Raw genomic sequence first — 12990 nt, 5'->3', positions numbered from 1 at the left:
CCACCCTGGGCAGGTGAGGATGCAGGTGCAGGCTCCGTGGACCTGGGAGCTCCACGCCCTGCAGACGCCCCAGGAAGCTCCTGTGCTGGGTCCTGGACTGGTTCTCAGTGGGGTGACCTCAGGCAGGCTGGGGCCTGTGAACCCCAGGGAGGGGCTGAGGCCCTAACCAGTGCTGGGAGCCCCCTCACAAGGCTGCTGGTCACCAGGTGCTCCGGCAGCTGTCCGAGGCCAGCCCTGCGTCCTGGCACGCCACCCGCTGGTAGCCACCCCACGGGGCCTCTGCAGCAGCCCCCACTTCAGCCCCGCAGTTTCCCATGAGACAGGAGAGGAAGGCCTCCAGGATGAGGCTGTCACACCCTGGTGACCTCCGTCCCAGCTCAGGCCTGGATTCAGCAGGGGTGACCTGAAGCTCTGAATGGACTGTCCCCAGGGCCCCATACGATCCTCCAGGGCCTTTTAGGACCCCCTGACATCCCCAAGACTTCCTAGGTCCCTCCACTGACCCTCCACCTGCTGGGCTCTGCCCTGTGGGTCAGGTGAGCCTTACCATGGACGGTGGGGGTGGGCCATAGCTGCCCTCGCCAGGATCCTCCCCCAAGGGGACAGGGTGGGGGTGCAGGGCCCAGGTCAGCAGAGGGTTGTCCTGTACCTGCGCTGGGCGTCCTGAGCCCTGGGTCGAGGCCATGAGCCAGGCGCTCTCCCCAGAGGTCCTCCCTAGAGGGGAGACCTGGGCGGGGCCGGGGGGCACCAGGCCCAGCTGGGATGGAGTGTGAGGGCAGGTCCCAACCGCCTTGCTGAGAAGCGTCTCCAGAGGTCTTGGGGTCCAGGGTAGTTGAGAGGCTCTTTGGCCAAGGAGACGGCGGAGCTGCGTGTTGCTGCAAGGGGTCCACGCAGGTGACAGGGTTGGCCATGAGGGTGGCAGCAGTGGGGGGAGGGGTCCCTCAGCAGGATGCCCTTGGTGGGGCGGTTGCAGAAGATACCCTGGTTGCGGGTTGATGTGCGGCGAGGTGGGCCGCGGGGCCCCGCAGACGGCGCGGGGAGGGTGGAGCCCTGCTCTTGGCTTAGGTTCGCCCAGAAGCGGTGCGAGCAGCGTCAGTTCCTGCTGTTCGCTACTGAAAACCCGGGAAAGTCTTAAGAGGATGTAGCACAGGCAACTCATTTTAATTTGAAATGGCTTAAATTTCATCTCAGCAATCCTGGGTTTTAGTTCCAGGAGGTGAGAAAACTTCAGTTTAAGATCCGACTCCGGCCTCGCGGTGTCAAGCGGGTGGGGTCCGCGCTGTTAGATGCTCAGAGGGCTCCCGGGGTGTGAGAGCCATAGGGAATCTAATTAATGAAGTTTGTCACTTCTGGGAAATGTCTTTAAAAGTTTAAAGAGATTAAATGTATTAAATGTATAAATTAATGGCGTATTAATGAAAGAATAAGTGAAGACATATACAAAGGTTACTAGGTTAATAAATGCTTTTAAATTGAGCTTTAAAGCTTGAGAAAAGCCGGGCAACGGGGGACAGAATTCGGGCCCTCGCCCGAATGGGGTTGGGGGGTCAGGAAAAAGGCCAGAGAACCGAGGATGCTCAGGAGAAGCGCGAGATCCAGGTGGAGGTGAATCTTTACTCAGAGAAAAGCGACAGAGCTAGAGGCTCACGGGGCGGGGGGCGTCAGCGAGGGGGCCTGGGAACAGAGGCACGACCACGGCGACAACAGCGACCACAGAGCGGGGAGCGTCGGGCGAGGTCGGTCACAGGTGCCGGCGTGGGACGCTGCGAAGACAGAGGGGAGGACAGGTGAGGCCGGGCAAGTTGGGGCGGGCGCACGACCACACCGCCCACCTGCGTGAGAAGAACGGAGGCTGAACTCCGCCCTCCCGCCTCCAGTTCACCTGACCCCGCCCCCCACTGACCCCGCCGCGCCCACACTCCGGTCCCCGACCCCCGCGCCTTGCCCACGCCCCCCATCCCCCATCCTGCCCTGCCCACGCCCTCGTGCCTGCTCCCTGCCCGAGACCCTCACGCGGTCACAGGGGTCGCCAGGGCGGACAGCACCCCTGAGTAAGCCTCCGGCAGACCGGGCCGCCGCCCCGCCCCTCCCCGGGGTGGTGGGGCGGATAGGGAGGAGAGTCCCACCTACCCGGACGGGCTGCGACCCCGGAGGCCAGAGGCCATCACTGGGGGGCTGGGGGTGGCGCGCTCCCCTCCACCTTCTGCGCCGCCTCCTTCTCTCCCGGCGCCGAGGCCTCCCCGGAGGGCTTCCCCGAGGGCTTCCCCGAGGGCTTCCTCGAGGGCTCGGTGACCGCCGCCATGGCCGCGCGGGCAGGCGCCTTGTGCGTCTTGGGCGCCTCCTTGAAGGCGTGGTAGCTCGCGGACAACCACGGGGTCTCCGTGCCATGCTTGCGGCCCACTGGGTAGGCCCCGATGGCCGCCAGGAGGCTGCGGTGGTGCTCGGGGTCCAGCTCGGTGTAGTACATCTCCAGGGTCAGCGGGGTGCAGATCTTGTGCTGTGGAAGGGGGCCGGTCAGGGGCGTGGGGGGGGGGAGGTGTGGCGGCCGCGCCCCTGGGCTCGGGTGTGCAAAGCGGGGTGCGTTTTTTCTCAGTGGCATCAGCCGCGATGCGGGAGCCGCGTCCGTGGGCCACCCGCGGGTGGGCGGTCACCTCTGGGCCTTTCCGTCCCTTCTGCTTTTGAGCAGTTCGGTCATACTGTAGACAGTGCCCCTAAATACACTGATTTCTGCCGTAATTTCAAGCCATCAGGGGTCGGCCTCTAATTCAGAACTGGAGGCTCCCCAGAGAGCCAGCCCTTCTCGGAACGCACCGGTGGCCTCCTCTTGAGTGAAGGGGAGGGGGCTCGGCGAGTGCCCCACGGCCCACCCCCACCCCGCGGGCCCCCGAGGGAATCCCAGTGAGTGAGGGGCGTTAGCAGCCCGGTGCACCCCTGGAAGTACAGTGAGGGCTTGTGGCCTCTGTGGGGGGAGCGCTTCCCTCTGGGAAGTAACGGGGAAGGGGGAGGACTTATCTACTGAAAACTTAGAGTCTTGAAAAAATACACTGAAAATGGTAAAAGTCACCATAAGCAAAGCTGAGAGAAAAGAAACAAGGATGGGGAAACCCTTTCCAAGCATACAGAAAACGTCAACATCCTGTGACATAGAAACACGCCACATGCAAGTGAGGGAGGCTTCCCTCCACCTGGACCTCCTTCCTTACACTTTACTTTTTAAATTACAGGAAGAGAAAACCTCTCGCTAAAACACATTTTCTTTTAATTTTTCTAAAGATAGGACTTGAATATACCTGGGAGGTGACGGGGCTTGAGGGCCTTTGCAGGTCACGTTCCCATAGAGCTGGGAACACGCCAGACCAACCCCCCTGGGGGTAGCTTGGGGGAGAGGAGGGGAGGCACAGGACACCCCCCTGGGACCCTCCCTGGACTCTGCCTGCAGGGCGCGACAGCCCTTCCCAGCCCCGGTGCCCAGTCCACCGGCCTTACCCGAAGCAGGAAGCCGTCGGGGCAGCTGAATTGGTCGTACCAGATGGCCTTGTACATGATCAGGAGGCAGCCCATGAGCGCCATGGTGAAGGCGATCATCCGCCCTGTGGGCATCTGGGGGGTGGGCAGGTGTGGAGAGGAGAGGTGGGGTGGTGAGGCTGCGCAGGGCCCGGGCCGCGAACCTCAGCGCCGGCTCCCGTCGCACACACAGCCCAGGGCTCACCGGCCTCTCAGAAAGGATGGGGAAAGGGGGAAGGAGCAGAGTTACTACTGAGAACTGAAAGGCTTTAGAGATGGTACACTAAGAGTTAAAAAAAAAAGCCACCATCAGTAAGCTGAAGAGCTAGAGAAGGAAGGGAAAACACATTTGCCAGAGACACAACAGGAAACGTGTCTCCACCGTATAGGGGGAACCCGCGAGTCACCGAGGAAGAGACAAACGACCCACTTGGGAAAGGGGGCAGGGCACGAGCAGGCACTGCGTCTCCTGCCAGGAGCTCCTCTGAGGGCGGCGGCTGCTCTCACCCCATGTTACAGCAGCGGCGGGGAGGCTGGCAGGAGCCTGGTGCTGCCCAGGCCCGACCCCTACCTCTGATGGGGTGATTCCCTGTCCAGCTCTACTGAGAGCAGGACCCTGACCAAGGGCCCCCAGCCCACCCAGCCCAGAGCCTGGCTTCCCATAGCTTGCAGCTGCCTCTCCACCTCCCCTGCCCCGACTCCCCATGGAATAGGCGGGGAGGGTTGGGTTACCCTGCTACGTGCATCCTCCGGGTGGCCGCCGCCCAGCTTCTGGGCCTCCAGGTCGGAGAACTTTGTCGGCTGGTCCCCGGAGGACAGCTGGTACTCCGTCTGTGTCTTAATGACAACCTGTGGGAAGAAATGATGCGGGAGGACCCTGAACTAGGAGGGCTGAAGGGAAAGGGGGCAGGGGTCAGCTGCCCGCAGTGGTGTGGGTGCTAGTGGCAGGGCTCTAATGACTACAAGCTGACACCAAGGGAAGGGGACACTGGAAGTCGGCCAGGGCCGTGGCAGCCCAGGGCCGTCTGCTGGCCGCCTGTGGCTCTCAGGACGCTAGCTGTCCCTGCCAGAAGCTTCCTCTTCGATGGCACCACAGCTTGGCCCCCTCCTCCAGGAAGCCCACCACTGAGCCTTCCCTTTGGGAACCAGGTCCAGAACGGTAGCAGGCATGGTCGAAGCCCCCACAGATCACTGGAGAACTGCCCTCGACTCATGGGAGCAATGCTGGGAAGTGTCCCCTGCCCTCGTCAATGGCTGACTGACAGGGGCCTCAGGCTGGGACAACTCTGTGTGCCATTCACTCTCCAGAGCTCCGGTGGGGTCAGGCAGGGCTGTGCCTGAGCTGAGCTCTGCTTCTTACAGGTTCCTTCTGAGAGCTCCCCCTCCACCCACCCCTTGCCCAAGGACCTCATCTCAGGCCGCAATCCAAGAAAGAGCACGCCCAGCAGAGGAAGGGGGTTAGTTTTTGCTGCTGAGCCCCTGCTGGACAGCAGGCAAGCTGGGCACTGTGAGAGCATATGAATCCTCACCACCACCCGTGGCCAGTTTACCCTGGTTTTCGGATGAGGAAAGGGCAGTTCTGGGTGGCGGGGGGAGCCAACTGGGGCACACAGCAGGCTCAGCCTGACCCTTCCTCCGCTTGCTCAGCTGCCCCTTAGAGGAGGCCACACCTAAAGCCGCCTTGCTAATGCCCATGTGTTTCCAGGGCAGGATGAGACAGGCCTCCACGCTGGCCCAGGCCCCTCACCTGGTCGGAGAACGCAGGCTGTAGCTGGCTGACATCCAGGGGGCTGATCAGAGGGACGCTGTCCATGGTAGCCCCGTCCCCGGAGCCTGTCTTCCCCGAGAAGCTGCAGTTCAGCTTCACCATGGTGGATGGCAGTCCTTGTCCTGTCCAGGGGAAGACACAGGGTCACTGGCCACCTAACAGATGTCCACACCAGCTGGCCCTGGAGTGAGAGGGCCCCAGGCAGACCCTGATGTTCCTCACGCCAGAGGTGGGTCGGGCCATGGGCGGCCAGGCCAACCTCCCCAGGACAAATCGGGTGCGTCCAGCCACAGGATTCTAGTCCCTTCCTGCCCACCTGACTCCCTTTGGCCCCCACAGCCGTGCAGGTGATAGTGCCTCTGACTGGTGACTGCCTGGCAGAGTCTTCCACTGGCCCACCTGCTCCAGGAGATATTCTAAGGGCAGCAACCAACAGAAAACAATCCCAGATAGAAGCCTGGAGAGTAGGGTGGCTAGACTTAGCAAGTAAAAGTACAGTACGCCAGGTTAAATCTGAATTTCAGATAAGCAATGGATGCTTTTGCTTTTTATGATATATCCATGTAATATGCAGTACAGGGACATACTTATACTAAAAAGTATTGTCTATCTGAAATTCAAATTTAACTGGGTGTCCTGTGTCTTATCTGGCAACCCTACTGGAGATGCAGGAAGTAACAGAGCTACAGAAAGGATGCTGGTGAATGAATCCAAGAGCTAACTGCACAGAGCATGGCAGTAATGGTGTACCTGGACTGGACCATCTGGGGAGCTGGAACGCCCTGACAAGAACAGGAGTGGGGGGCAGGGAGGAAGGGGAAGGGACCTGCATGGCTTGGAGGAACACAAAGTTTCCTGGGGGAGGTCAAGATGGTTTCACTTCTACGCTGACCGATAAGAGAAAAGGAACACAGCAAATGACTTGAAACTGAAAAAACAGAAACACAAAATATACTCAGTCAATCAAAAGGAGAAAGAAATGGTTCCATGTCCACTAAGAAATTAAATCTGTTGTTAAAATCTTCCAACAAAGAACTCCAGGCCTAGGCAGCATCACCCCTAGATTCTACCAATCACTTAAGGATGAAATAATGCAAATTTCATACAAAACTCATCCAGAGGAAAGAACAAGGGAGAACAGCCCAGCTTGTGAAGCCAGCACGACCTCCATCTCAGAACTCGGCAAAGACAACGAGACAGAAGACCTCGCAGGCCATGCTACCCACCAGCACCAGTGCCAAGGTCCCAGATAAAATGCAAGCATGTGGAATCCAGCAAGATATTAAAAGGCTGGGTGTATTCTGGAAATTTCACATCTGAAAAGCAATCATTATTTTCACCATATGAACAGAATAAAGAAGAAAAATGATCTGATCAATTTTAATAGTAGCTGAAAAAGTATCTGGTAAGATTCAACATTTGTTTACCATTTTAAAAAATCTATTGGAATTCCCTGGTGGTCCAGTGGTTAGGACTTCACGCTTTCACTGTCGAGGGCCCAGTTCAATCCCTGGTCTCGGAACTAAGATCCCACAAGCTGCGCGGCGCAGCAAAAAAAAAAAAAAAAAAAATTTGAGAGGGAGATAAAAGGCCCTTTATTATCAGTTCTATAAATGATGGTGATTTATAGAGGTCCTAGCCGAGCCTTATGGCAGGAAAAAGAAATAAGAGGTACAAAGCCTGGATGAGATTAGATAAGACTCTCATTATTCACAGAGAAAGCATCTTTTGTGTGTAGAAAATCTAAAAGAATCTGCATATAAACTATATGGATTGGAAAGTGAGTCCAGCAGAGTTGATGGGTTTAAGGTATTCAGAAATCAATTCTGTTTCTATGTATCAGTGACAAAAGATTAAAACATAATTTGTTGAAAGATTCCACTTAAACAGTATCAGAAATATCGAATGCTCAGGAGCAGGTCTTAACAAGAGATTAGAAGGACCTCCCTGTGGAAAAACAGAAGAAACCTCTGTCAAGACATTATTGACTAGGACTTCCCTGGTGGTCCCGTGGATAAGACTCCACGCTCCCAATGCAGGGGGCCCAGTTTCGATCCCTGGTTAGGGAACTAGATCCTGCATGCCTGCCACAACAAAGAAGCCTGCATGCCACAACTAAGACCCTGTGCAGCCTAAATAAATAAATATTTTGTTAAAAAAGACATTATTGACTGAGACCAAATAACTCCTAAATTCCTTAAATAAATGGGAAAAGATATGGTCATGGATTTTGTAAGTTTCCATGTTTAAAAACGTCATTTCCCCTCAAAGTGTAGCTATAGAATCAATAAATCCCAATCAAAATTCCAAGGTGAATTTTTTGTGCGAATTTAAAAAAAATGTATCAATAGTTATGTATTTTTTAAATAAATATATTTATTTTATTTTATTTATTTTTGGCTGCGTTGGGTCTTTGTTGCTGCACGCGGGCTTTCTCTAGTTGCGGCGAGTGGGGGCTACTCTCATTGCGGTGCATGGGCTTCCCGTTGCGGTGGCTCCTCTTGTTGTGGAATACAGGCTCTAGGCACGCGGGCTCCAGTAGTTGTGGCACATGGGCTCAGTAGTTGCGGCACATGGGCTTAGTTGCTCCACGGCATGTGCGATCTTCCCGGACCAGGGCTCGAACCCATGTCCCCTGAATTGGCAGGCGGATTCCCAACCCCTGCGCCACCAGGGAAGTCCCTTTTGTGTGAATTTGACAAGCTTTGTAATTTTATACGGAAGGCAGAGGGACAAGGACACTCATAACATCTTGGAAAAGACCGAGGGGGGGACTTGTCTGCCAGGCGTCTAGCTTGTCACATAGCCGTGTGGTATCACTGCATGGTGTACAAAGACCCATGTGATACACCCTACACACACGGACCATGGAGATGTCACTGCAAAGCCTGGGGATGGCCACCCAATGTCCACGTGGCAAACAGTGGACCCAATCCCCACCTCACACCCCACACAAAAATCTACTCCAGGTGGATAAGCCAAGATGGAAAAGCGTCGTAGAGATAATACAGGAGAATATTTTCCTGGTCTCAGGGAGGGAAAGAGTTTTTCAGTATCACAAATAAGTGCTAACCACAAAAGAAAATATTGATAAAAGAACTACATTAAAATTAACAGCTTCTTATAACAAACGTATGGTTACCAAAGGGGATAGCAGGGGTAGGGGGAGATAATTAGGAGTTTGGGATTAACATATACACACTACTATATATAAAATAGGTAAACAACAAGAACCTACTGTATACCACAGGGAACTATAATCAATATCTTGTAATAACCTACAATGGAAAAGAATCCAAAAAAGAATAGCTATATATGTATAACTGAATCACTTTGCTGTACACCTGAAACTAACACAACACTGTAAATTAACTACAGTTCAATTAAAAAAATTAAGAGCTTCTGCCCATCAAAACATAGCCTCCAAAGAATGGAAACAAAAACCAAGACTGGGAGAAAATATTTGCAACCTGCAAATGAGAAAGGACTTGCTGTGGGTTCAACAACAAGAGGAGCCCAAGCCCTAACCCGGGCACCTGTGAACGTGATCTTATGTGGAAATAGGGTCTCTTCAGATCTAATCAAGTTAAGATGAGCTCATATGGATTAGGGTGGACCCTGATCCAATGACTGGTGTCCTTATAAGAAGGGAGAAATTTGGACACAGACACACACAGGAAGGAAGCCATGTTGAAGATGGAGGTGGATACTAGAGGGAGGTGGCCACAAGCCAAGGGACTCCTGGGGCCACTGAAGCTGGAAGAGGCAGGAAGGAGCCTCCCCTGGGGCCTCAGAGGGAGCTCGGCCCTTGCAGCACCTTGATGCCCCACTTCTTGCCTCCAGAGCTGTGAAAGAATCAACGTCTTTTGTTTGGAGCCACCCAGTATGGTGGAAGCCAATATGGGTCAGGCATCTACCATATAAACAGAGCGTCTCAAGTTGGTCAAGAAAGACAGACAGATAACCCAAGAGAAAAATGGACAGAAGAGGATTTCAAATGGCCATGAATACTGAAGTGGTGCTCACTCCATTATCCTTGAAGACACAAATTGAGGGGGGCGGGGGGGGGAGCGGGGCGGCGGGGGGAACCTGCCACCAGAACCCAGGAGAGCAGGAACAGACGCCGCCACAGGGTGGGGTGGAGCCGCTTTATCTAGGGTGTTGAACCTGTGACGGGCCTCACTCACTCCTGGGCAGACACCCCGCAGGAAGGCGGGTGTGCACCCACGTGCACAGCAGCGCTGCCCATAGACGGGCGCACCACGGGGCATCTCCACAGTGGAACAAGCACATGAATAGAGGCGTTTCTGAGAGTTCGTCAGAGCAGGGAAGGGAAGGGACCACGCTACCTGCAAGAACAGCCCTGAATCACAAAACCAGCGTTGTCCAAAAGAAGCCAGGCACAGATGAAGGTTCGAGAATAAAGAAACACAACAGCCTTGTTTAGGAACCCATCCCGCGCTCAGGAGCTCGGAGGTGCGGCCAATGCTCCTGCGTCTGCAGGGTCCCGGGTGGTGCCCTTGGGGGAGGGGAGCGGCTTCGGGGCGGGGCGGGCGTTTCCGGTCTTCGCTTGGATGCTGGAAGCCTGGGGTTCACTTATGACGAATCATTAGGCTGCACGTTTGCTTCGTGTCCTCTTCTGAGTTCGTTATATTTCACAACAAAAATGGTTAAAAACAAACAAAACCAAACGACAGCGGGCAGGTAGCAGAGGCACAGCCAGGCCACGCCCTCTCCCAGGACTGAACAGCCTTTTGACAGCTGTGCCCTGGCTGTCCCCTTCCTCACGAGGACCTCGGGCTGAGCTTCCGCCCTGGCCTCCGAATGTGGCCCCTCCCTCGCCACTGCCTGCACCCACCCTGCAACCCCCAAACTTCTGTCCTGAGCGACCCTTCTGGGCATCAGCTCCACCACCGCCGGTGCCTGCCAGGCCCTCACTCAAACCCCGGCAGCCAGGCCCTGCTGTGGGTGCCGGTGCGGGCAGGCCAGGTGGGAACGCAGAGGGGGAGCCCCTGCCAGCGGCAGAGTCAGACAGACCTGCAGGACATGTGGGAGGCGCTGGGCAGGGAGGCTCGGGGCGGCCACTGTGGGGAGGGCAGGAAGCCCCCGGCCCAGGCTGGGAGAGGGGCCGCCCCATCGTGGACTCGCTCCCCAGGCGCCCGCGGAGGAGGGTTCTCTTAGCGTCTTGAGCCGGCCCCCTTCCCTGGTTGTGCGCGCCATGCCCGGCCGTACGGACCGGCAAAGCGTCCCCACTCCCCACACACCCCAGGCTGGGGCGGTGTGCTCTTCCTGAGGTGGGTCGAGGCCTGGCCGGGGCTCGGGCCTGTGGATGACGTCCGGGCACCTGGGCACCTGCCCCAGGAGGGCGGGACATCTGTCATTCTTCGCTCGTACAGCGCTTATATGACGTCCACGCTCCACGAGGCAGAGATGGACAAGGAGCCATCAACATATAAATAAAAAAAGGTCGGGCGATCCAGTGCGAAGAAGAAAATAGAGATGAAAACCGCCGAAAGGGGGCCGCGGAAGGGGGCGGGGGGGGAACGACCGGGGACTGCATGGGAGGGCTGTGCGAGGTGGGGACAGCAAGCGCCCCGGCCTTGAGGGGAGCTTGGCGAGGGGCTGGGGAGGGTACCATCCAGGGGGAAGGGGCTGGGGGCCTTCACGCAGCAGACGCCCCGCGAGTCTCAAACCCAACCTGCGGTTTACAGACAGGAGCCGGGAGGGGCAGAGGGGGCGCAGCCCCCACCCCCGCAAACCTGTCAATCTCAGCTTGGTGGCCACGCCCCCTGCAAGGCGGAAGGCCGAGGTCTCCCCCTCCTCTCCCGCAGGAGGCGCCTACCCATACGAGCTCCGCCTCTGGGTTCCCTTTAAGCCAAACGTAAGCTCCAACTCCTCTGCCTCTGCATGACGTCCACGTTACATCATCTTGGGTTTCCATGGCAACAGAGACAGGCAGGCAATGACACGTCTTCTTGAAGAAAAGAAGACTTGGGGGCCCGACGGACCCTCTGCGTCTGGCTCCAGGCGCCTTGTTCCAGGCAGAATGCTGGGGTAGGGGCTGGGCTGCATCTGGGAAGCCCCCCGCGCAAAATTCCTTTCCCTGCCTGAGTCAAGCAGACCCTCTCGGCAGGCTGGCTGGGCTCATTCACACGACAGACACATAGCTCCGTGGAATGGGAGGGGTCTTCCCTACTCCTCCCACCGGCCCCCTCCCTCCACCCTGCGCTGTAATTGTGCCTTCGACAGCGGATCAGCTGCTCCCCGCTCGCCGTAGGCTGCTGGGCTGGGATGTGGGGCGGTGTACGTCTCCTCTACGAGGCTTGGGGAGGGGGCACAGGTTGAGCAGTGAGTGAGGCTGTGCTGAGGCTGCGATGGGTGGCTGGACGGGAGGGCATGGACCCTCAGCTGAAAGCCCTCAGGAAGCTCGGCTGCAGGTCACGTCAGACTCGCTTTCACACATACGCCACCCTGTGATGCTGCGTCACTCGGAGGTATGCACCGGCGCCTGCATGTGCGGGCGGGCACGAGCATCCTGTGCGCATTGGGCGTGCGTGTGACAACGGAGCGCTGGGGGCCTGCGCGCTTTGCCTAAACCGGCAAGGCCCCCGACCCCGCGCCGCCCCTTCCAGGCCCAGCCGCAACGCCCACCCAGGTGCGCTCCCACACGTTGCCCTGCAGGCCGATGGTGGGTTTGACTGCCGGTTCAAGGGCAGGTGGACTGCAGGCGCCAGCCCAGCCCTGAGAGGCCCAGGCGAGCGGGGCAGGTGGGGGGAGGTGCAGGTCTGCCCCCAGCTTCAGCGTCTCAAGTACCAGCCACCTGTGGCTCCGCACCGAGAGCCCGCGGCAGGCGGTTCTGGACAAATGCCCTCTCTCCGCTTCTTGGCCACGTCCCGTCTGCCACGCAGCCTCCCTCACCTCCGCCACCATCGTGCTGTTGCCGGCAGCGCTTCGTGATCTGGTCCGTCGGAAGCCCCTTCTGCCTCCCCCACCCCCTCAGGTAGAGCTGAACTAGTCCTGGACCTGGCACCCCTTCCCCACCTCGGGACGCCCATCTCCCACTGGCTCTCTCAGACCTGCAGAGGTGGAGCTGGCTCGCGGGGAGGGGGCTGCAGTCACCATGGGATGGGGGGAGCTGATGTCCAGCAGTCCTACCCCCACCCGAGCTGCCCCGCTCTACCGCGGACGGGAATCCGGGCGGCACGTCGGGTCTGCACAAGGCTGGACATCCACGGCCCTTCTGGAACATCCAGGCAGGGACTCGTCCCGCGGAGGCCCCGGATCCTCGGGGGGGGGGGGCCTGAGGACAACCTCCTGCGCTCGGGTCAGCAAAGACCCCAGGGGAGGACCCCTGCCCGGCCGGCTGCCAACGGGTCAGCCGCAGTTCCCCCCCACCGCCACTCTCCCAGCCCTGCACACGCCCCTCGCAATCCGTGCACACACACCAGTATACCTGCGACCCCTGCACACCCACCATGCACACCCGCTCAACGCACACTCACACTCCTGCGGACACTCGGCCCCCCACCCACCCCCCAGCTCCGCTCCACAAGGACAAATGTGCAAATGGCTCACAGGCGTCTCCAACGGGCAGCTGCAGCAGGATGCGGTCGCAGGACAAGGATGCGGAGGAAGGATGCGGTTCCAGACGCTTCTCAGCTGGGGCGCGGCGGGGGAGGGGCCGAGCCCCAGACCGAGGCTGCCCTTGTTGCCAGGGA

At 57.9% G+C, this 12990-nt stretch overlaps 1 protein-coding gene across 2 annotated transcripts; it reads right to left on the bottom strand.

Moving 5' to 3' along the window:
* Positions 1 to 1454: 1454 nt before the first annotated feature.
* Positions 1455 to 12913, bottom strand: CALY (calcyon neuron specific vesicular protein). 2 transcript variants are annotated; one of them, XM_081243582.1, is made up of 6 exons: positions 12848 to 12913; positions 5252 to 5394; positions 4237 to 4353; positions 3487 to 3600; positions 2131 to 2497; positions 1455 to 1763 (listed from the first exon to the last, which is right to left on the bottom strand). In XM_081243582.1, exons 2-5 carry the CDS (start codon positions 5372 to 5374, stop codon positions 2165 to 2167), a joined length of 687 nt encoding a protein of 228 aa, XP_081099708.1. In that variant the 5' UTR covers positions 5375 to 5394; positions 12848 to 12913; the 3' UTR covers positions 1455 to 1763; positions 2131 to 2164. The 2 variants fall into 2 exon arrangements, with proteins under 2 accessions (XP_081099708.1, XP_081099707.1); XM_081243581.1 differs by lacking the exon at positions 12848 to 12913 and adding an exon at positions 5589 to 5745.
* Positions 12914 to 12990: the final 77 nt, after the last annotated feature.

The sequence above is a fragment of the Mesoplodon bidens genome (genome assembly GCF_964165515.1).
Source record: "Mesoplodon bidens genome assembly, chromosome: 1".
Lineage (NCBI taxonomy): Eukaryota > Metazoa > Chordata > Mammalia > Artiodactyla > Ziphiidae > Mesoplodon > Mesoplodon bidens.
Note: the sequence above shows the minus strand (reverse complement) of the source record. Positions and strands in the feature narration are given on the sequence as shown.

What these genes read in the sequence shown, in the direction of transcription:
- CALY (XM_081243582.1), bottom strand. Translation starts at nt 5,374, where the DNA reads ATGGTGAAGCTGAACTGCAGCTTCTCGGGGAAGACAGGCTCCGGGGAC. An exon ending in CGGAGGATGCACGTAGCAGG is followed by an intron (nt 3,601 to 4,236) that starts GTAACCCAACCC and finishes CCCACCCCCCAG; the next exon opens with ATGCCCACAGGGCGGATGAT. An exon ending in CCGACGGCTTCCTGCTTCGG is followed by an intron (nt 2,498 to 3,486) that starts GTAAGGCCGGTG and finishes CCCCTTCCACAG; the next exon opens with CACAAGATCTGCACCCCGCT.